Source organism: Megalops cyprinoides, chromosome 5, assembly GCF_013368585.1.
Source record: "Megalops cyprinoides isolate fMegCyp1 chromosome 5, fMegCyp1.pri, whole genome shotgun sequence".
Classification (NCBI taxonomy): Eukaryota; Metazoa; Chordata; class Actinopteri; order Elopiformes; family Megalopidae; genus Megalops; species Megalops cyprinoides.
In genome coordinates this window covers 29,833,541-29,856,673 of record NC_050587.1, presented here as the reverse complement: position 1 = coordinate 29,856,673, position 23,133 = coordinate 29,833,541, and the positions used below count along the sequence as shown (strand labels likewise).

Sequence of the window (23,133 nt, the reverse complement as noted above, 5' to 3'; positions counted from 1 at the left end):
GTTGGACCAATATCCCTTCTGCGTTATGTCAGTTTCCACCCGGAGTGTATTCACTGTCGGAAAGGAAGTCTGAACAACGTGCACAGTTGTTGCTACTCCTGATGTTAATAGCTTGCAAAAATGGAGAATATAACCGAAGGAAAGTGGGAAAGTCTTCCTGTGAAACTTAACGACAGTATTTTGCAGACGCTCGACGAATTGGGATTTACGTATATGACACCAGTTCAGGTATTGTTCGCTGTTATTACTTGTAGCTAGCTAGTTATAGGTGTCCAAAGTCGCAACTGATGAAGACAAATGAATGTCTTAACCACTGTTTTAGCAAGGTTGTAGCGAAAGTAAAATTCTCTCTCTCATTTTCAGTCGGCCTGCATTCCTCTATTTATGAACAATAAAGATGTGGCTGCCGAAGCGGTGAGTTGTATGTATGTGAGCTAACTGTGGAGTTAAGCAACGATAGCAAGCTGGGTCATCTATTCTGTGTTGTAACTGGCTGGTTACAGTCTCTTACATATGCACAACTTCAATTCCAGGTAACTGGCAGCGGGAAAACGCTGGCATTTGTAATTCCCATATTAGAGATTCTGCTTAAACGCGAGGAGAAACTGAAGAAAATGCAGGTACGAACACGGAGCACGCATTTCTTTGACCACGGGAATGGCTAAATAACAAGCTGTCCATACATGATTAGCTAATCCGATTTTTAGAAAACTTGTGTCAATGATGATGATGGTTTTGACTGGTGGAAGACCGTAAAACAAACGTATTGCTTCCTCTTCTGTCAAATTATACACAATTCAAGGGAAGGGGTAGTGGGTCAACTATGATCTCAGCCATAAGTTAAACTGTTCGAGTTAACTACGAGCGGCAATGCTGTGCACTTAACTCATAATGCTGACTTCAGAATGAATTCTAACGTTACTTATTCCACATCAGTAACTGCGTTTTTACTTACGCGCAGTAGGCAATCATGTAAGTAAGTGATTTACAGAAAAGTTGTTTTCCTGCAGGTCGGAGCGTTGATTGTCACTCCCACACGTGAACTAGCCCTTCAGATAAGCGAGGTAATGGAGCGTTTCATCCAGAGATTCCCTCAGTTCAGGTAGGTGAAACAAGCTCCGCTGTGTCTTCAACGGCAGGTTGAGACGCGTGCACGCCCGTATAATATATCTTTATCTCTTTCAGGCAGATACTTTTGATAGGAGGGAGCAACCCTATTGCGGACGTAGAGAAGTTCAAATCTCTCGGGTAATTGTCCTCACTCGCTCCAGAAATGGAAGTCTGAGGTCTTTATGCTACAGCTCCTTCATTGAATACATTTTCAGATTAATAGTTGCTTATTCACTCAAGAATCACCCCTCATTGTGATGTGGTCACAATTCCCAGCTTAGTTAGTTCTTTTATGCGGAATTGATAGAGTGTCCATCTCTGTGGCAGGGCAAATATTGTGATTGGAACACCAGGCCGTCTAGAGGACATGTTCCGGAGGAAGGCCGATGGGTTGGACCTGGCTAGCTGCATGAAGACACTGGATGTCCTTGTTCTGGATGAGGCTGACCGGCTGTTGGATATGGGCTTTGAAGCAAGGTGCCAGGAAAGCATTAGGGCTATTCACTGTCTACAGGCTTTGCTTCCTTACATTACATTACATGCATTCACATTTTTTTCCAGTGTTGCTTAAATGTTTACCCTGTAAATGTTATTTTATTTTACTGTAAATGTTACTGTATCCTGGTCTTGCCAGGAACCATCTTCAGCGTATCAACCTGCACTGATGGATTGCTATTAATGATAGACTGTACGTTGGTGGCTGTCACACACTACTCGGCACATATACTTTTTTGAGGGATAGACAGTTGCAGGGCATTCATTCAACATCATTGCACATGTTAGCAGGTGTGTAATTGATATTTCCAGGGCACCAAGAGTTCCATAAAGAAATTGATTTTTCTTTACCTCATGATCATGCTTAAATATATCAAATGGGAGTTTGGAATGAAAGAAGTCAAACGAGCAGGCAGAGTTTGGATGGATGATTTGTTTTTCTTTAAAAAGAAAAAGATTTTAATTTTATATGTTAATTTTATGATTTAATGCACTTGTATCCCTACCAGCTAGCTTGTTCCTTGTCTGGACAACTATTGAAACGTGCTCATGCGGTGCTTCTGATATTGTTGGCTTTTTTCTTGTGTTGTACTCTGCCTCACTTGTAAGTCACTTTGGATAAAAGCGTCTGCCAAATGAATAAATGTACACTTAAACTGATACATCCAGCACATGCCACACATAAAACCTTTACAAACTGGATTCGCAAAAGTGTAATATATCCGGCCAAACACTTTTCCAGTTCACTGTTTATTTGCAGGACAGCCACGTCCCTCACAACACTAATTTTGCCTTTGTCACTGTTTCAGTCTGAATGCCATCCTGGGGTACCTGCCCAAGCAGAGGCGCACTGGGCTGTTCTCAGCCACCCAGACCCAGGAGCTGGAGAAGCTTGTGAGGGCAGGCCTGCGCAACCCGGTTCGCATCACCGTGAAGGAGAAGGGCGTGGCAGCCAGCAGTGCGCAGAAGACGCCCGCCAGGCTCAGCAACTACTACATGGTGAGACCCTGGACCTGTTCTTCATTCTGCTTTCCCCAGAGAGCCTTTAGCAGTGCACTGTAATTCAGACCCACAGAACAAATGCATTGCTGAAGCTAATATGCTTGAAAGCCTGTAGAGTTCTGTTTTCCCTTTGGTCAGGGAAAAAAACCATAGTAGAAATGACCACTGTGAAGAAAGGCTGTCGGTGTCTTTCTGGTCAGATGATACCCAACTCATTCTGTGTTCCCCAGAACATAATCCTTGATGCATTGCTGATGTGTAAAAAGACAATAAGATTTTATGAGGATTTGACTGAAACATTTATTCATATCTTATAAATGTAAAAACCATAATGCATTTAGGGATGTAACACATGTTGTCTCTTTGGTGACAAATACTAAATCTTTAATGTCTCTGAGGTCTTTTTGAGTTTTGGGATTCTGTCCTGTTAGAGTGTGAAGTTCAAGAATGTTTAAAAACCTGTCACACAGGGGGCTGTCTTTGACATTGCCATGTCTTCTCTGCAAAGCTGCCCATTTGTTCTGTCACTCTGCACTCTGTCTCGTCCATCCTCAGATTTGCCGAACAGAGGAGAAGTTCAACACCTTGGTGGCGTTCCTCAGACAGCACAAGCACGAGAAGCAGCTGGTCTTTTTCAGGCACGTGCACATTTCCATGGTAACAGGAGTAGGACGTACAGAGCAAGCTCTGATTGGATGGAAGGGGAGGAAATGGGATGTGATGGGATGGGATGGGAGGGTTGAGGGCTGGATGCTTAATGTGTTTCCTGTCTCAACAGTACCTGTGCCTGCGTGGAGTACTACGGCCGGGCCCTGGAGGCCCTAGTAAAGAATGTCACCATCCACTGCATCCATGGCAAGATGAAGCAAAAGCGAAATAAGATCTTCTCTGAGTTTCGGAAGTTAAAGAGGTGAGGAGTCTCATTTCCACAGGCAAGTCTGTTTTGTTGGGAGTGCTTTAGATCACTGCCTTTAGGTATTGAAGAAGTACATAAAGTATCTATGAAGAGGTCACTGAGTTCATTTTAGTTTGTTTGCAATTCTGTCACTGTGTTAATCTTAAAGAATCCTAGAGCCCCTGACTCTAATGAAATTAGCAATTAAAAAGTTATGTTGTAAGTGTGTAATTTTTTGTGAAGAGTGGACAAGTGTCCCTATGTCAGCAGCCTCAGCAGTCCAGTCAGTTCCTGAGCAAAAGACATACACGCCATCTCTCATTTCTGCATCTGTTACCTCTTTCAGACCTAAAACCACTCTTGTTATTCTCTTTTTCCTAGGGCTTCTGTATGTTTTCATAATTGCATTACATTATTGGCATTTCACAGCTGCTCTTATTCAGAGTGACTTACAATTAACAGGTTTTTACATGTTACATATTTATAAAGCTGGATATTTACTGAGGAAATTCGGGGTTAAGTACCTTGCCCAAGGGCACAACAGTAGAACAGCCCACCTTTTGGTTACAAGTACTGCTCCTTACCACTGTGCTATACTGCCACCTTGTGGCAATCGACCTGCTAGGATTATCACAACATTCTCAAAGGACAATTAGATCTATTTTGAACAGACTAAGTGGATCACAGTGTCATTATTGACACCTCCTTTTTCCATTCTGTGTTATAGTGGCATCTTGGTGTGTACCGACGTCATGGCTCGAGGTATTGACATCCCAGAAGTCAACTGGGTGCTACAGTATGACCCGCCCAGCAGCGCAAGGTATGGCAAGCCCAAACTATGCCACGTTTTACCCAAACCTAGCAGCACTGACGTAGTTCACACCCACTCGCAGCACTGTCATTGTGAATGCTCAGAGAATGAGTTTTGATGCGATGCGCCTTCCCCTCAGTGCTTTCGTTCATCGGTGTGGACGCACCGCACGCATTGGCAACCAGGGCAGCGCCCTTGTCTTCCTGCTGCCCATGGAGGAGTCGTACGTCAACTTCCTGTCCATCAATCAGAAAGTAAGTTTCAGCTGTTGAAACGAGCGTTTATTTTAGCCAATTCACTTTTAAACACATTGGCTACACTTTGTGTGAGCAAATCAGTCACACAAATACGTGCTATAGATTGCTGAGAGGAGGTAACAGATTGGCTGTGTATTAACAGGGAGTGTGGAGTCTCTTTTCTGTGGTGCCTGATGTCCTCTGGTCAGTAATAAGTGTTGTCCTCTGTTGAAATGAGGCATATTGATGCTGTATTTCCCCTAGTGTCCACTGCAGCGCATGTCCCCAGTGAAAGATGTGGTGGACGTGTTGCCCAAGCTCAAAGCTATGGCCCTGGGTGATCGTGCAGTGTTCGAGAGGGGAGTGCGAGCCTTCGTCTCCTATGTCCAGGCTTACGCCAAGCATGAGTGCAGCCTTATATTCCGGGTCAAAGGTGAGCCTCTCCAAGCAAATAGACTCTTACTGGGGTATGGGACAGTAGGCTTCCCCACTAGCCATTCTCTGTGGTTCTAACCAATTTTGACCTGTACTGAGCAGATTTGGACTTTGCTGCCCTGGCCCATGGCTTTGCCCTGCTTCGGATGCCCAAGATGCCAGAGTTAAGGGGCAAAACATTCCCTGACTTCACTGAAGAGGCCGTGGATACAGACTCCATCCGTTACAAGGACAAAAACAGAGAGAAACAGAGACAGAAGATGCTGGCAGAGCTGAAGGAGAAGGAGAGGCCAACCCCTGGCAGGAAGAACTTCATTAAGAACATGGCCTGGTCTAAGCAGAAGTCCAAAAAAGACAGGAGGAAGAAGATTGCTGCCAAAAGAAAGCTAGATGAGGTGAGATTTTGTCCTCTGTCCCTCTTTACCATGCTGTAATTGTTCATTTTTAACAGTAAGATAAAAATTTACACTGATAATTGAAAACCACTCACACATTGGGAAGCGGTATATGCCGATTATTAAAATAACTTACTTTTGCCAGCATGTTTTAAGAAAAATAACATGGATTTTAATTAATTTTGCCCTTTGTTTTTATTTGTTGTAACTAGGTAGAGGTGATAAGGTGTTTTAACATAATTTCTAACCTGGTAAAATTTTACAGTTGAATAGTCTTCGAGACTTTCACAGCATCACCAAGTTTGAGGTTTATGATGTTGTTTTACCTTTTTGATGGTGACAGAAGTGAAATGTTTTAAAATGTATTCCAGTGTTTGTTATTATCCTTTCAGACAATGCTATAAGCTGTGCTCCCCTACCCCATGTTAAGTAATACTTAATTTAATCTTTTACCAGCATTGAACATCCGCAGTCTGCACTGACCAGTATAAAATAAATGGTAATTTTGTCACAGCAGCCGGTTTTAATTTTGTTTGGTCCCCGTTTTGTTTGCTTTGCAGAAGCTAATTGTTACTCTGCTTTTTAAATAAATTCTGTTTGTGGCTGTAGGGGTCAGACATGGAAGACGAGGACATGCAAGAACTACTTAGTGACACGCGGCTGCTGAAAAAACTCAAGAAGGGAAAAATCAGTGAAGAGGACTTTGAGAAGCAAGTGACCGGGGGAGGGAAGTCCCAGCACAAAACAGGGCAACCACAGGGGGAAGACGTAGGAACGGATGACGAAATATGAAGGAAACCCACAAGGCCACCCAACCACCAGACCTTCATGTTCTCTTGAGATGCCACATGGCTCTGTGTGGTAAACCGTTGCCTTGGTCCCAGAGTGTGCGCACTCTTCCAGGTGTGACTGAAAGTTTATCTGCACCATTCTGTCTAGTGGGCACCTCTGACAGCCAGTCACAGCCATGTTTCTTGGCATCAGGTGGAATGGACAGTAACAGTGGAGTTCCTGTATGCTGATGTTCTAATGAAGAACAGTGTGGTCAGCTGCAGCCCAAAGGACTCTCCCTGAATGCCTACTCCAACGCGACGTATTATATCCACCAACTGCAGTTAGAATTTACCCAGAAATACTATTGAGATGCTCCTCTCCTCCAGGACCACTGTGTGTACACCAATCCTATCAAGGCAACCAAGCCTTTGTGCTTGGCAGCAGAGTATGGGCATACATCTCTTTGACTTGGTGCTATTATTTTTTGATGAATTTTTAAGCAATTGCCTACATCCAACACACAGAAGTACGCCCCAACAAGTACTACCTAACCCTCTGTATCCTCCCAGTGCCATCAATATTTATGAATTAAAAGTCACTTCTGAATATCCTGTGTCACCTTTAAATCAAATCGGAATATATCATTATTTTACTGCTGTTCGACATGAAATTGTAACAATAAATCCAAACATCTTTGTGTTGATTGATTTTATTAATGCGCTCAGGGAAATCACAAATAGAGCTTAATGAGTTCGTCGCTGACAGCAGAGGGAGTGAGGACACCCAGGTCTGTGAACAGCAGAGTTATGAGGGAGGGGGGCGTGTAGTCGATCATGGGGTGCTCCTCAGCAAGGTTCTCCACTGTCTTCAGGGTGTCTGCTTTGTACTGGGAAGGGAGGAGACATACTGTGGGTGCACTGCAGATTAAGTTCCTCCACATAGCTGTAGGGCTTTCAGAATACAAACCCCTGCAAACTCCTCGCCAGGTATGGGTTGTTCCAGTCCAAGGGCCAGGGTCTGTCTATTTTTATTTACATTTAATTGGCAAAACCTTTCTCACCTACAACATGGAACACCAGGGGACTATGACTGGGATTGACTGCCTGCTCTCAGCCCTCATTTGCACACTAATTAGGTGATGGACTCAAGGTCAGTTTCCAAGTGTACATGCATGTTCAGTATCAAAAGAATTGTAGCAATGATTTTCAGAACAGGATGAATGTCTAATAATGTCCTATCAAGTGTTCTATCTTGCCATAAAAGGCAGGAAAGTCCTATCCAGTACATAATGCTTTGCTGGACATTATACATTTCATTTTATTAAATGGAATGATTAGTACAAAAATACACGGACAACAATTAGTTAATCTTCTCAAATGTTTTGGACTGATTGTGACTTACAAGCAGTGCACATGAAACATGCATTAAGATTTTATGAAATTATTTCAAAAGGCACAAATTGTTAACCATTAAGGTTGCCTCCAGGTCTGAGGACACAAAAGTTTTTACCTTGAATCTATCTGGAACATCCTGCTGGTTCAGTGGATAAAGCCGGACAAACTTGAAGCTCTCCGCCACCACATAGAAGGGTTTGTTGTGTGCTTTGGAGCAAACAGCCATTTGATAGGTTCCAATCTGCAAACCATCAAGCCAAGAATGTTACAAAGGAAAGAAAACTCCATTATTTTAACTGGCAAGGCACATAAAAAGTCAAATCAAAAGCATATTACACAAATTAAATGTTGTAACTTGTGTTGTAAAAAGCACTATACAAATAAAAATGAATTGAAATGAACAGTAAGTGCCTATATCAATTTTTGCATTAAATTACAAGAATGAGATGGGATTCTTCAGGTATTTAATGAAATATATATTCATTACTATCATTTTCTCCATCCCAGAATGGCACTCACCTTGTTGATGATTCCACCACTCTCAACCACTCCTTCCGCACCCACTATCACCAGGTCCACTTTCTCCATAACGTAACTGCAACAAAACACCAACATCCAGTCACAGCCTCAAGATCCTCTAAACTCTCTTCTCTATAAGAACCTTGAAAAGATTAAATTATATAGCAAAAAGTCCTCCAAGGAACATACATTACATAAGGCTCATATGACATGTGATGAAAATATGGGACATAACATATCACAGTGCAAAAAAGTACATAGTTTTACCCCACGGCAGCATCTAACACCACTGTGACAGGAACGTTGAGATTTTTCAAGGCCTCAGCCATTTTCTTCCTGCAACAGAAAATAAATTGTGAATATGTGTGTATGTTTGTGTGTGTACGGGAGGAAGGCTGGCTTGTGTTGTGGGCTTACCCTGCACAGTCTGGCTGAGATTCTGTTACATATACAGTGAAGCGTTTCTTCTCAGCCACCGCTTTCTCCAGCACTCTTAGTACCACTCTGGAAGAGGAGTGTGTCAGAATTTTCTGTAGACAGAAACAAGGGACAGCAGTGTGAGACTGGGGTTGGAGGGTGAGCCAAGAACTTGAAAGACATTATCAATATGCCACGGAGAGTCATCTTTTTTTCTTTTCTCCATAAATCACATGCATTTTAGTAACATTTGAGAGAAACAATTCACATAATAATGACTGATAAAAAAAAGACAAATATGTAAGGATCTCTATTGTGGGGTGCCTAAAACGTTCATGAACCTCATCTTTACCGATCATTTTGAAATCTCATATTAACAAGGTGGCACAGAGGGAGTAAATGACATGGAAACAGGTGGAGTGTGTGATTGCTGAAGGCCCCAGAACACTTACTGCTCCATCTTTTATGAAGGTGTGGCACAGCTTCGCCACCTTGTTTCGGGAGAAAGAGATTTTCTTCAGGAAAAGCTCCCCTCTTTCTACCATAACTTTCTTGCATCGCGAAAGATCCTAAAAAAGAATAAGGCCATTCTTAGAGTTTTATTTAGTCTTCTTCCTGCAATGTCTGATACCATGCAGTGGAATTCTTAACCCCCTAAACAAAGCGAAACAAAGACTATCATACTTCTCACAGCCAGGACATAACTAGATATGTCCACTGCTACTGAAAAACAGAATTGGATGCTCAATTCTAGTCAAGGAGGACTATAGGCTTCGCCTCAATTCACCATCACTCAGCTATTAGTTTAGCCCATGACCTGTCTAGAGAACTAAAAAAGACCAATGAATCCAGTGGCCCTCTAGACCATGAGCTGCAAACTCTCATCTGGAGACTTGGAGGGAAGGGGTCTGACTGAATTGGATACACAGGTGAAGTGGGGTACTGACCCCATGTTCCAGCGATGTGAGGCTGATGAAACGCAGGAAGAGTTCACCGCCCGAAGACACAGCCACTGAGGAGTCCACTCCCGTCAGCCGGTCAATGGCCTGCGTCAGGTTCTCCCTCAGGCCTAGGATGGTTTCCCCTGCACGATGACACGTAGGCATGACATTTATCATGTGTCCCATATAGCCAATACGACCTCTGGTCATTCATGCTGTAGAATGTACAGGTACTAGCATGACTGGTTCTGTAAACCACATATTTATCAACCTTAATTTGGCACCTTTATCACCAAAGAAGGCAGATGGACATACCTGTTTGCATTTATTTAGCAGGATTTGAACGGGATCTATTGTTATTAACTGTATCCATGGCTCTTCTCAATTCAAACCCAAAACATAGGGAGTCCAGTACTAGAGTCCAATATCTTAACTCTACATTTTTACTGCTGTAAAGAGGAGGCCTATTTTTTGGGACACTACACACCTTTATCTCTTTTCAAGAACTCCAGCAGCGTCCGGATGGCTGCCACTGCGGAGGCCACATCTGGATCCTGCCTCATCTGGGTTCTGAAGTACTCCACCAACTCTGGGAGGCGAAGAAAAACACTGAATCAATAGCTAGCCGCCTAGCTAATTATTCAATAAACCGTGCGGGTAACAGTAGCTAGCGAGAGACACTTGATTCAATAAAAATCACTGTATTTGGATTAAATGTTCAAGATTTGACAGGTCAGCTTGGTGGCTAGCAAGCTATAACACATCAAAAGTGTGATCATTGATATCATACCGTCTTCGTTCATTGTTCGATGATGCAGCTGGATCGCTTTGTCCCCAGTGATCCGTCGTACAGAGTGACACCAGCGTCAGACGATACGAAACTAAGAGCTAGGTGCCTAATATGACAACTTGACACCCGGTTTCTTTTCCTGGTAATACAGTTAGCTAGCAGCAAGACAAGATCTTTGAGAGAGTTAAGAATGATATTGTTGCAATCATTTAACTTCAAATTCAAATGAACTATTTTGATATTTGAAAGCGTGGTCGACTTCAACTGTAAAAACAGTTGTATTTATCTCAATTTGGTAGCAAGCTCCTATGTCTCGTTTAATTTTCTCGTGCTGCAGATGAGTTTGCCTGCTGCTGTCGCGTTACAAATACGTCATCAAATGACGACAGTCAGTCGTGTGACGAGTTTATTAAAATTAAAAAAAAAAAAAAAATTAAAATCTAATGACTTTTCACTTAGCTTAGCTTTCCACGTCGGTGTTTCTGCATCAGGCATATCCTGTTTGCTTTAAAGCAGAATCCCCTCTTTTTTTTAATAACCCGACGTCGTATTCGAACTTTTTTCTGTTGCGGAGATAAGTTAATTATCTTTTCATTCATTTTACATCGTAGGTAATATGCGTTTTATTTTTCGTGTAAAAGTATTTTAAAATACTTCTGTATTGAAGTTTGTTACTTGTTACAGAGCTATTAACGGAGGCTACTTTATAAAGCTACTTCTTCACTTAACTCTCAAACAACGGTTATTCGTCCATTGTGGAGACCCTTTATTCATCTTATTTTTCTTGAGAAATGTTTTCATGCTTCACACTGAGAATATTCCTTTTGAATTTACACCAGTGATTACTGACAGGACCACTGTGAAAGCTGTTGCTAGTTGATAAATACTGTCTCATGTTAAGCTGACTTTCCCAAAACCCTACTTATAGACGAGGTGGCTTTGAGCTGGCAACTCCACCTCCACTACCTTTGATGTGACCATGTTGTGGTCATTCAGCCCATGACTGTTCTACACCAGGTCTGCTTATCCCATCAGGATTATTGCCCATCCTCTCTTGTCACAGACAATACATTTACTGAGTCCTGACTGCATTCCTCCATGTGTAGCAGAGCTGAAGTGATTAGCTCGTGTGAGTCCTGCGTAAAGCCTTAGGTAGCGGGTAGCAGGTAGCCGAGTGGTTGCAGCGGCTACGTCACTCCCTCTGAGACCTGGTTAAGTAGCGTTGTCGCCGACAGGCTAACGGCAATTTGCCTTTAGCTCAACTGGCAACGACGCTGGCTTTAAGGGGTTGGCAGCGAGCAGTAAGAACCTCGGTTCGAAACTCGCTCGCTCGCTCGCTCGCCGACCCACGTAACATCATATTAAAAAAAAAAAAACACAACGCAAGATACCACCCGTTACACATGCTTGGGATAGTTTTAAAAAAAATCCACTTCATAACTGCACCATGTGAACCATACATGTATAGCAATATGCAATGATAAAACAATGCAAAAGGCAACCTTTTTCTCAATAATTTATTATTGCTCCCCTGGTAGCTCACTGCAGACTTAGCTTCCATTGTTTTTGTTGGACTTGAGATACAAAGTGGCTGACATATCTGTGAAATCATGATGATTGGTTGGAAAAAGAGGGGGGAAAGTTCTTGCTATTGTTCTCAGTCCACAGTTATTAGTCCTGTGGCCCTGAATGGATAAGAGGCTAAGGTGAAGACCAAGTGCTGATGATAGAAAAAGGGCAGTCCCAAAATAAATTAAACCATATTTTGTCATTCCCAAATTGCATTTTTAAAGGGTAACTGAATGTCTCAATCTACACGTTTGTTACATTTTGTGGTGAGGAGGTTACTCTGTCTTTCCAGACAGCTACTGGAGAGGACTATAGGTAACACCATCATAAAGTGGGTGTTGGGCCACCACAAGTTGCAAGAACAACATCAATGCACATTGGCATAGATTCTACAAGTGTCTGGAACTCTGTTGGAAGGATGGGACACCAGAATTCCCCGAAAAATTCCATCATTTGTTGTTTTACTGGTGGCAAGAAATGCTGTCTCAGGCACGGCTATGAAATTAACAAATTGTATTGATTACATAAACCCACCAATGAAAGTAGTAACTTGTTTGTTACAGTGCATATAGTAATTTTCTCATTATTATCTAAATGCTGCTGTTGAAGTCAGTAGCTAGCCAGTGAACAAGCAAGTTAACAAGCTGCTTCTTTTCATGTTAATGTTACACAGTAGAGTTCAGTTGCTGGCTGACTACAAGACCTACTTTTCAAAAGAGATGTTTCAATCTTTAGTTAACTTAGCTTTCAGTGATGTGGAATTGATCTGTTACAATAGTTATTTTTGATCATTTCCAGGGTGTATTTCCTAATTAGTCAGTAATTTTGTTTCACCCTCTCAACTGGCTGCTTGCAGACCATGAGCAAAGTTAAAAATTAGTTCAGTGTGCATCTGGTTTGGATAGCGTGAGCTTTGTTGTCTCCACTGGACTAGTGAAGTATCAATTTTTAAGAACTAGTTATTGCTTAAACTATGTTATGTGTAACTGCGTGCTGCTTAGCACTGCAGATAAATGCATATATATTTTTTTATTATTTATTGTTTGTTAGACTATAAATCGGGTGTTTGTTTTGCCTTGGTTACTTTCCAGGGTGCATTTCACTGTTAATTAATTAGTAGTTTTGTTTCCCCCTCTCAAGTGGCTGCTCATCTGCTTATTATCTGGGCAAGGTCATTTTTGCCCAGATAATAAGCAGCCAGTGCCACAGCCATGCACGTTCAATGTGCAGCCAGTATGACACCATCCAATTGAGTCACCACCTATGAAAACAATGGCAGGCCATTCAACCACTGGCAGTGCTTCACCTGTAGGACATATGAGATGTCAGCATAGGTCTAAATCCACATACAGTCACTCATGACTTCTGCATACCAGTTGCAACTTGGTCCCATGGAAGCATGCAAACAAAGAGTCATGCATTTAATAAACAACTAATACTTAATTGTTTATTCCTTTTCAGGTGTAGTAAAGTGTATTGAACTTTGATGCAGTTCTTCATGATGATTTGCATTAATAAATATTTGTCTTCTGTCACAACAACACTGCCAGCAACTAGCTGGACAGATGTCTGGTTAATCAGACATTCTGCAGGTCTTGTCTCCTTACTCTTTAAACACAAAATGGAAAACAGTAAATAGAATTATTCATTATGAACTTCATTATCTGACAGAGGTTTTGTTGCTTGCCAGGCCAGCTAGACTAACTAGCTAATCAGGCAACACAAGAGAAGAAAATATTAGAATTTTTTTTTTGTCAGTAGAGCCAAACATGTAAGGATGCTAATCATGTTTGAAGCAAAAGCATAGCAATGTCTCAATTTAGCCATAGCTAGCTTGCTAACATTAGCAAACTGGTGCAAACACCTTACTAGCTAAACTACATTTGTTTCTTACCTTGGCAGTGACAAAAACATAGTCCTCCAGTTTGCTGGTTTCTGGTGGCAGATATTGGTCATCGTTCACCCATCCACAAACAACATAATTATAAGATGTGAGAGATTTGAAGGCTTTCACTTACCGTGTATATGCTGATGTTTAAATAGTAAATATGAAGGAAAACTTAATTTATGAGTTTATCTATGAGTAGGTATGTCCAAACCTTTGACTGGTATTGTAAGTCTTTGTTCCAGGGCCTGATCATTACACTGGAAGATACCACAGTGTCGGCCTCCCAGACTGTCAAGAGGCTTGGAGGCTGACAGTAGAGTGACGTACACTAACCACATAGGAGCAGTCAGTAGAGTCTGCAGATTCTTCCTATACATCAGAAGAATCCTTCCTTTCTTCACCACCTCCTCCACCCAACTCCTGATCCAAGCCATGGTCCTTTCCTATCTGGACTACGGTATCTCCCTGTTCGCTGCCCTGCCTGCATGTGCGATCAAACCCGTGCTTCTCATTCAGAATGCTGCTGCTCAGTTGGTTGTCAATGTCCCTGTATTCTCCCGTATTGCATCCTTCTCATCTCTCTTCACAGGCTAACGGTGATGACTCCCATCCCATCCATTTCAAAATGCTGGTGTTAGTGTAACCCAGCTGTAATTTAGCCAGCTTGTGTTTGTTTATTTATTTTTTCTTTTTTCTAAATAGTTGCTGTCACATAAAGAGTACGACAGTAGAAGTTTTTTTTCTCAGTAGTGGTATACGACAGCAGCAACTTTGTGAGAATTTTTTTTTGTACTGTTGAACTAAAGCAGTGTAATATAAACAAAGGTACTATAGAAAGACTAATTTAGGTGGAACAAAAATCTTTATTTTGGTGAATAATTTACTTTATATGTGATCATACTGAAAAGAAACAGTAACATAAGGTTTCATAACATAAAATCCAAACTGTAAGATACTATAAGAGGGACAAGTCCAATAATTTCATTGGATACAGGTAGTAAACGGCTACCAAACCCTGAATAAATTCTCCATTTCAGTAAGTCAATCTGGTCTGTTCATTTCTGCTGGTTACATTAGCCTACTAAGCACTGTGAAGTTCATCCCATTTTCTTCTTTGACAGTATGAGACAAGTTTGCACTTTAAATTCAGCACTACAGTCATTCACTACAATGCAGCAGTTAAAAAGATCAATGCATTCAATTAAGGATACAACACTGCTTCTTTACTTTTTGGGGTAAATAAATCGAAGGGGTTCTCCATGACACAGGGAGTGAATAAAACTTGCAATCTGAGAAATGTGCAAAAGTTAGGAGCATTCAAACAAGAAAAAACTTCTCCATGAAAGCAAGAGGGCTAGTACCCAAACACCATGTGGAAAGAAAGACCTGAGTAGTTAGCCCCTGCTTCAATCATGCCAAAATGTACTTTGTCCCTAACTTGAATGTCAAAAATCTCAAAAAGTCTTTTTTTGTTGCTTGCACAATTTTTGTTAATTCCAGTCAATTTCATTAACAGCAAAAACTGATGGAAAGTGCATTGGGGTTAGACCAAATATGGCCCTGAGATTTTGGACACAGATCCGTGTCCTAGTGTTGGTAACCAAGGATCCTTCACATCTTACTGAGTGTTTTGCTCTGCTCCCTAAGCAGTCACCCCACCCGAGCCAGGCTCATTGGTATGGCAGTCAGAGCATTTGTGGTGCGTTTCCACCAAGCAGTACAGTACAATTCGGTACAGTACGGTACGCAATTATTTGTGTTTCCATCATCGAAAGTTGCGAACCGTACCAAAATAAGCGTACCGTATCGTACTGATTTTGGTACCCTTCTGTTGGGGTACCAAGCACGGTGGTACGATTTGTAAAGGATGGAGCTACACCCACTGCCGTCCGTTGATTGGTCGACAGAGAGTCATCACTTCCGTGCGACAACGTGAATACAAACTAAGGTTGTCAACGTTAACGCTCGTTCGCGATCAATCTGGAAACTTTAACGCGTTAATGTTTTAACGCAAATTAATCATATTATCATGTTTGACCGCAACTCCCTTCCATAATTCCAGCGCGGATATTTACCTGGCTGAATTACTGAAAGGCATGGCAAACGCAGATGAACTGAACGGCAAATTTCGTTTTAACCCTTTCGCGCGTACGGTCACACCGGTGTGATTATCCGTTTAGCGCATATGATAAAACTGGTGCGATTAGAACACTAGATTGGAGAAATTCTAGCTCATTTTGGCTTTGAGGAAAACAGCGATTTAAATCTAAAAATATAGCAAATGCTTACTGAAATCTATAAGAAACTTAATAACGCAAATGAAAACATAACGAACCATATAAGGTAACACGCGCGCTTCGTACCATAACAAATAAGTTACATGCGAAAGGGTTAAAACGAAATTTGCCGTTCAGCACACCTGCCTTTGCCACGCCTTTCAGTAATTCAGCCAGGTTAAAGTTTCCAGATTAATCGCGAACGAGCGTTAACGCGTTAACGTTGACAGCCCTAATACAAACACTCAAAGCTCATCAACCGTCTCTGTTGTGTTGCGTTCTTCGCGCGCTTTTATGATGTCATGCTACTTACCTATCTGACGCAGCAATTGCCATCCAGCCTATTAAGTAGAGCACGGTTGGCAGTGGAGACACAAGCCGTACCAGGGTTTACCGTACCAAACCGTTACGTAACGAACCGAACTGTACTGTACTGCTTGGTGGAAATGCACCTATACTCAGCCACAGTGACAGCACTCTGGCACACTGCCCTCCCCTTCGGGTAGTGCGTCCATGCACCTCACACACAGAGGTGTACCTTGCGCATTCCCCCACCATACTTCTCCCATCCCAGGGTGCCCCACTCACTAGTGCTTCACCCATCTCTGGGGTCCCTCACACCAAGGTCAACCTAACCTGGGGGTCCCTCATACAGCTTACACACTGGGCACGCCTCACGGAAAGCCTTTCCACTCTGACACCATATGTAGTGAAGGGTGAGAGCAGTCACCCCACCCAGCCTCAAACCCAGGTCTACGGGGTACCAAACCAGCAGCTTTGACCGCAACGCCAAAGAGCCAGGCTTGTTGGTATGGTAGTCAGCACATACTCAGACGTAGCGACAGGACTCTGAAGGGCAATTGTAATGCTTCAGCATACCAAGACATTTTGGACAATGCTATGCTTCCAACTTTGTGGCAACAGTTTGGGGAAGGCCTTTTTATATTCCAACATGACTGTGCCCCAGTGCACAAAGCAAGGATTATAAAGACATGGTTTGATGAGTTGGGTGTGGAAGAATTTGACTGGCCTGCACAGAGCCCTGACCTCAACCCCATCGAGCACCTTTGGGATGAACTGGAACGGAGATTGCGAGCCAGGCCTTCTCGTCCAACATCAGTGCCTGACCTCATTAATGCTCTACAGAATGAATGGGCACAAATTCCTACAGAAACACTCCAAAATCTTGTGGAAAACCTTGTGGAAAGAGTGGAAGCTGTTATAGCTGCAAAAGGGGGACCAACTCCATAAATGTATATGTATATGTATGAGTATGTGTATATGCATTTGAATACAATGTCATTACAATGTAATGGTCAGGCATCCGAATACTTTTGTCCATATAGTGTGTATATATATATATATATATATAATCTGAACTACTGCATGAGCAGTGTGTGTTTATTGTGTGGGATCTGAACTTAATATGAGAGGGTTCACTCTTATGAACTAGTGCTAATGTGCTATTGTGTAATTTGCCTTTCTTTAGGATTAAATGTAAACATTCCCACACATTGTAATTCTGCCATTCTTAATATTTTTAAATAGTGCAGAGCTTTCGGTGTCAGACATTCCTTAAATGTATACTGACATAGTAGTATACAGTAGTGTTACATCCCCGGTTTAGGGGCGATAGGGCGCAACATAAAGTGTGACCATCAACTGATTACCAGACTAGTTCAGGGAAAATTCAAAGTTTTATTCCCGTATAATATAAACCAAAAGAGGGAGGAAAAGCTTCGGGGTGCGCCCAGGCCAAAAAAACAAAACTACCTAGAACACCCGTGCTAGATATCCTAAGCGAACAAAAGACAGAATAAAGACAAAGGCTTACCCTGACTCCCTAACTACTCAAAAAACAGGAGAAAAAAGATAACCACCACAACAACAAAAAAAGCAGCTCACCCCTTCTACTCCCCGGGTGTATATACAAATAGCGAGAATATATACAGAATATATACAATGAAAGAAACAATCATACAGAACGATTGGACAGTTAGAAAAAACACAGAGGAATACTAAACACATAAGCTACAACAAAACAAAACTACAGGATAGCGAGGTTACGGAGGTGCGCTCTCTTCTCTATCGGTGGGCCCCCCCCCATTTGGTAGCGGGCAATCGAGACTCATTTGAAAAGGTCCATTCTCAGTGGATCAGGACAGCGCCTTGATCAGGTAGAATTTGTCCCCCTGTTCACTAGTGAAAATGGGAGCCTTTTTGTAATAGTCCACCAGCTCCTCCATGGAGCCAAATTTGCACTGTCCGATGCAGTACAAGCCATCCATTAGATAGACCTTGAAATGCTTGTTCTCGCCTTGCACCTTCAGGGAGATAGAGAAGTCATTGGGCGAGGACTCACTGTCCCTGATGAGGAAGTCGCCCTTGTCGCCCCTCTGGTTGAGGGCCACCTCTGCCTGGTGCCAGGTCACCTTGCCGTAGTACCACTGCCTCCCAGCAAACCTCCCGCTGCCGGAGGGCTCGATGTAGTCACAGTTAGGTGTGGGTGGACCCAAGGCGCAGTGGGCGCTCTGCAGCACCATCACATAGTTCTTGGGCACCAGCCCCACCTGGCCATCTGCCTTGCGGCACTTCCACCACTCGGGGTTGTTCTCGGGCTTCTCCAGCACGTCCATCACCTCGCCCTTGTCGAAGCTGAGCTCCTTGTCGTTGCCTGAGCTCAACGGGTAGAGGGCCTGCACCGCCAGCTTCTCCATCAGTGAGCCTGCCGGCTCTCCGACCGGCCTGTCGGTGTCCTCCGTCACGTAGTTGGAGGGGAACCAGCCCGAGCGGCCGTTGGAGACGCCCCACCACCAGCCATCGCTGCCCTTCTCCATGATGACCACGTGCGCGCCTTTCACCAGCGAGAGCTCTTCCTCATGCTCGGCTGTGTAGCTGAACTTGACCAGCGCCGGCAGGTTGAGGTCGTAGAGGTGCTCGCTGAATATCGGTAGTAGTTGTCTTTCCTTGAAAACAGTAATAAATGTAGGCATTAATGTAGGCATTCAGACATCTTCTGCACTCTCCACTACTTTTTCAATTTAACCTTTGCCACAAATCAGCCACATAGTGAAAGCTAAATCACAACAAAAGACACATTTCTAAACATCACAGGGCTACGGCCAGAGAATATTAAAGTTTCTTTATAACATTATAAGGGCATAATATAAAACAGTTGAGAACAGTACTGTTGCTTGTAGGTGGTGAACAAATTGCTTGATTCTAAATGGAAACCCTTACAGAACACAGAAATCAAAGTCATTAAAGGACACATTATTTGAGATAATACTGGTCTTTTTAAACTATATTACATACAGAAAGCCTATTTAACCATTTATTAATGAACATGGACTAACCATTTGTCTACATAGTCATGGCTTTGTTTTGGGAATTGACTGGCAACAGGAAAGAAAACAGTTTTAAAAATGTAAGAAAAGTATATTTTGTGTGAATGCTCCTTAAACAGGTCCCTTGGTTAATGGAAATACAGAGGCAAATATTGACAATAGACTTTTATGGAAAATACCTCCGGTGAGTTTGACACATTGTGTGCATTTGGAGAGAGCCCTGCTATCTCTTCGTCTTCATGTGAGTTCTACAAAATCAAGACAAATCATATCAACATTATACATAACATTTCTGAAATGTGGGGAATGGATATCATCAATCTACAGATGCACAAATGAAAAGCAGTTCTTTTTCAATCATGATCATACTTGTTTTGTATTGTTCTGTTTTTCTAGTTATTATTAAAGTACTAAATTGCAGGTATTACTGTAACACACCTGACTTTGCTGAGATGGTGTTGGCACAGAGGTTTGTTGTTGGTCTCTCTGAACAATGGACATCAGCGCTCTTTTTAATCTTTGTAAAATGAAATAACAATGTCACAACATCATGTAAAAACTATTTCATTCAAACTGCAGTGTCAGTTTAGCTCATCTGTTGGAGGTATTTTAATCGATCACATTGCACATTAAATGCAACTACATAAAAGCACACCATGTAAACCATGTAAACATAGTGTAACGTGCATAGGCATTAAGCATTCATAATATATTGTTGCTGATACGTATGACACAACATAACGTATTATGTGTTATGAATGATTAAATCAGTCATTATGCCATGTACATTGTGTCATTGTTGCCCTGAATGTTTTTACGATGTGACCACTTATTCTATATTACATATTACCTGCTTTACCTATAAACTGAGGTTTGAGGACAGATGAATATTCAACTAAAACATTCCAATATTTTTCAAATATGTGGTATTGGTGCTTATATGTTTTGAATTATAGTTAATCTTAAACTAAAATAGTTGTTACTTACTTCTCTTTTTTCTCCATGTCTAGTAAAAACAAAATAATTGTTTAATACACGTTTGTATGTTATACATACATTAAAAAACAAGTTTTTATGCACATATAGTCACGCTGGGGCCAATTCAGACTTAAGGGCTCTGAATGTTTTGTGTGCCTCATGTTTTTCAGCTGTTTGGATTCAGACTTCAGTTACATACACACATATCTCTTAAAATGGGCAGTACAAAATAGTGTGCTGTGAATAAATATAAATTGCCCTGGAACACCACACCTGGCATGGTGGCTGATAGATTTTATCACGGAGTTATAAGTCCTCATTGCAGAACGCAGTTGCAAAACTCCCACTACACTTTATTTATTGGGTAATGTTACAGTATAATAATACAGCACACAATAATACAGCATTATACATATTATATATTATAAACCTCTGAAGATTACAACTATTCAAAGATTCAAAATTAAGTATGGTGGGATTTTATTAAGTGTGCACTAGCATCCAGCATGGGAACTGGTTAAAAATATGGACACTGATGAATAAGTGTCCATGGTCTCAACTAATTATTTGTTGTTCAATCCCTCTAGCTACCTATCTTGCCAGGACAATTGTGTCAGCTGTCTCATGGCTCTGCATGTGCAGTCTTTCCATTTGCAGCTATTTTTATACAATGATCCTGTTATCATTGCCAGTATGAATGGGTCTATCACTTACCATTTTAATTGAAAACTGAAATGTAAAATATTTCAATAAAATGAATACAACTTGCATTTGCTTCCTAGATAGATAATTACTGCACTTTCACATATAACAAGCTGTTTGTATTCACGGAAGCGCAAATCCTCCCTTCCCAGCTACATCAGAGGACCTCATTATGAAGATTAAAAAAAAATGAACAAATGGTAAAATGCTTGCAGGACATGGTGTGTCTTGCACAATATAACGAGACAACTGAAACACCAGTGGCAAAGTGGTGCCAAACCACTGCACAATGTACTAGCTAGCAAAAAGAAAATACTGGCACTGATTTTGAGGGCATGTCATTCTCAGGCTCTGTGAGAGCTGTGTGTTAATCACCTTGGTTTCTTTTGCTGTTACCAGAGAATGGACATTTTGATATTTTTCTCTTCAAACATCTAGCTAGCTAGGAAGGTAATCTATGTTAATTTTCACAGGACTTTGTCTCTGTAATTACCAACAATGTTGTTCTTACACACAGTGGCCACTGCAGTGTACAATGTATTCTACCTTTTCCTGCGCAAAAAGGTTACTGAGAGAAAAAGAGACAAGTGTTAAGTAAGAATATGCATACCTTGAAAAATACTGCACTTTTTGAGCAACATGCCCTCATTTTGAGCAAACTCCCTCCACACAGGAGCTTAAGTAGCCCATGTCTAAATGCACTTAGCAGTAACAGAGGCTCATAACCGTCCATGGAAGCATTTAAATAGGGTTTATGCAGGGTTATCTATCTCAAGTCTGAATTGACCCCATATATAGTTACATAACAATATATTACTAAATTTGACTATGTTGCTCCTACATGTACTGCAGGATATATATGAACATGCAAACTGGAGTACACTGGAGCCTGTTGTGATTAATGGCATATCTGACATGTATAAAAAAGTAATTTAACATCCTTATGATACTTACAGTATGCATACATCTGTAAACATAGCAAACCGGTAATAAAGATGGACTCAAGGGGCAAGACGATCAACCGCAGATCTTTCACTGTTCGTTCACCTTTGTCTGAAATGTTTAGTTGAGTCATTACCGAAAACCCTAAGACAGGTTTTATGATTTCCAGTGACATCAGTCAGTCACATTTCAGTCCAGTCACATTTCTCTAATACAGAGAGAACCCATGACATTTAGAATTGCTATTTAACACTACTAAGCACTAAGGTTCAATATATACAAACAGTACAATGTCATAAGTAAGGCATCAATTACATCAGTATAAATTGGTGAACATTTATAGTTATTTTATGCCTGATTTTTGGATTTCAATCCTTAATTAATGATATACATGGTAACACCATTACAGACATGTTCCATGACAAGATTTCTAATGTACTTACTTGCTTTTTGAATTAGTTCAATTGCTAGTGCAGCAGAATTCAGGACAGTGAGACCAGCAGCCCCAAAAATGTACAAAATGATTTGAGGTATGGCTGAAAAGCAAAGCATGCAATAGCATGAAAAGAGGATCATGTTTCCTTTTGGGAAGAATTATAGTTTTGTGTTGGAGTTCCTCTGACTAATGTATAGTATGCTGATGTATTCAAAGATAACACATTTTTAACTGTATTACAACCTGACCCAATTAGCTACTTATTGCTTGCTGTCAATACATCAAAAGGAAAGCCTGTGACAAAGAATTCAGCTTGTTTTTCTTGTTGGGATAACATGAATCAAAATAGTTCAAAAGTCTAAAATTTAGATTCCACATACACTGTGAGTAAAAAAATAAAAAACACAGCAGTAAATAAATGTATGTACATTACCAGGTAAATTCTTGCGATGCTGAAACCGTGCTGTCAGACTCAGAATGTAGAGGAACGCAGTAAAACACATCCACACAGAGCGTTCTGCAGTAAGATTTTTCAGTTTATAACTGTACAGTAGTGGACAAAATGTCCAATTTTTGACATCAAAAACACGAGTTTTATGACGGAACTGTTTTATAATTTGAATTTTATATCACTCTTCATGTCAGAATGAATACTTCAGTTACATTTTTCAAACATGAAATTAAGCAATCAATTACAATGATTCTCTCAATAATGGTAGTTATATTTGAATGAATTAAGGTTCATAAGAGGATTACTAACATGAAGTGTTATCTTTTACTC

At 41.3% G+C, this 23,133-nt stretch overlaps 3 protein-coding genes across 3 annotated transcripts; 1 reads left to right on the top strand and 2 right to left on the bottom strand.

Moving 5' to 3' along the window:
- The first annotated feature begins 73 nt into the window (after nt 1-73).
- On the top strand, nt 74-6,762 carry ddx55 (DEAD (Asp-Glu-Ala-Asp) box polypeptide 55). The gene is made up of 14 exons (XM_036529303.1): nt 74-228; nt 364-414; nt 534-620; nt 1,011-1,102; nt 1,186-1,248; nt 1,438-1,587; nt 2,415-2,604; nt 3,163-3,245; nt 3,386-3,517; nt 4,230-4,322; nt 4,453-4,567; nt 4,814-4,982; nt 5,087-5,379; nt 5,989-6,762. The coding sequence occupies exons 1-14, from the start codon at nt 121-123 to the stop codon at nt 6,169-6,171; spliced, it is 1,809 nt and encodes a 602-aa protein (XP_036385196.1). The 5' UTR covers nt 74-120; the 3' UTR covers nt 6,172-6,762.
- An 84-nt stretch (nt 6,763-6,846) lies between these two features.
- On the bottom strand, nt 6,847-10,546 carry eif2b1 (eukaryotic translation initiation factor 2B, subunit 1 alpha). Its single transcript, XM_036529645.1, has 9 exons — nt 10,215-10,546; nt 9,912-10,013; nt 9,431-9,567; nt 8,936-9,052; nt 8,484-8,596; nt 8,334-8,402; nt 8,067-8,142; nt 7,663-7,788; nt 6,847-7,039 (listed from the first exon to the last, which is right to left on the bottom strand). The coding sequence occupies exons 1-9, from the start codon at nt 10,225-10,227 to the stop codon at nt 6,884-6,886; spliced, it is 909 nt and encodes a 302-aa protein (XP_036385538.1). The 5' UTR covers nt 10,228-10,546; the 3' UTR covers nt 6,847-6,883.
- Nucleotides 10,547-18,103: 7,557 nt separating this feature from the next.
- LOC118778423 (cytoplasmic protein NCK1-like) lies at nt 18,104-18,940 on the bottom strand. Its single transcript, XM_036529951.1, has one exon. The coding sequence runs from the start codon at nt 18,938-18,940 to the stop codon at nt 18,104-18,106; it is 837 nt and encodes a 278-aa protein (XP_036385844.1).
- Between the last annotated feature and the right edge of the window lie 4,193 nt (nt 18,941-23,133).

Excerpts from the sequence above, each read along its gene's own strand:
- LOC118778423 (XM_036529951.1), bottom strand. The coding sequence starts at position 18,940 with ATGCCTACATTTATTACTGTTTTCAAGGAAAGACAACTACTACCGATA.
- eif2b1 (XM_036529645.1), bottom strand. Across the intron at positions 8,403-8,483 it reads TCTCAGCCAGACTGTGCAGG|GAAGAAAATGGCTGAGGCCT; the intron begins GTAAGCCCACAA and ends TTTCTGTTGCAG. Across the intron at positions 7,040-7,662 it reads ATGTTCCAGATAGATTCAAG|TACAAAGCAGACACCCTGAA; the intron begins GTAAAAACTTTT and ends CTCCCTTCCCAG.
- ddx55 (XM_036529303.1), top strand. The coding sequence starts at position 121 with ATGGAGAATATAACCGAAGGAAAGTGGGAAAGTCTTCCTGTGAAACTT. Across the intron at positions 415-533 it reads AAGATGTGGCTGCCGAAGCG|GTAACTGGCAGCGGGAAAAC; the intron begins GTGAGTTGTATG and ends CTTCAATTCCAG. Across the intron at positions 621-1,010 it reads AGAAACTGAAGAAAATGCAG|GTCGGAGCGTTGATTGTCAC; the intron begins GTACGAACACGG and ends GTTTTCCTGCAG.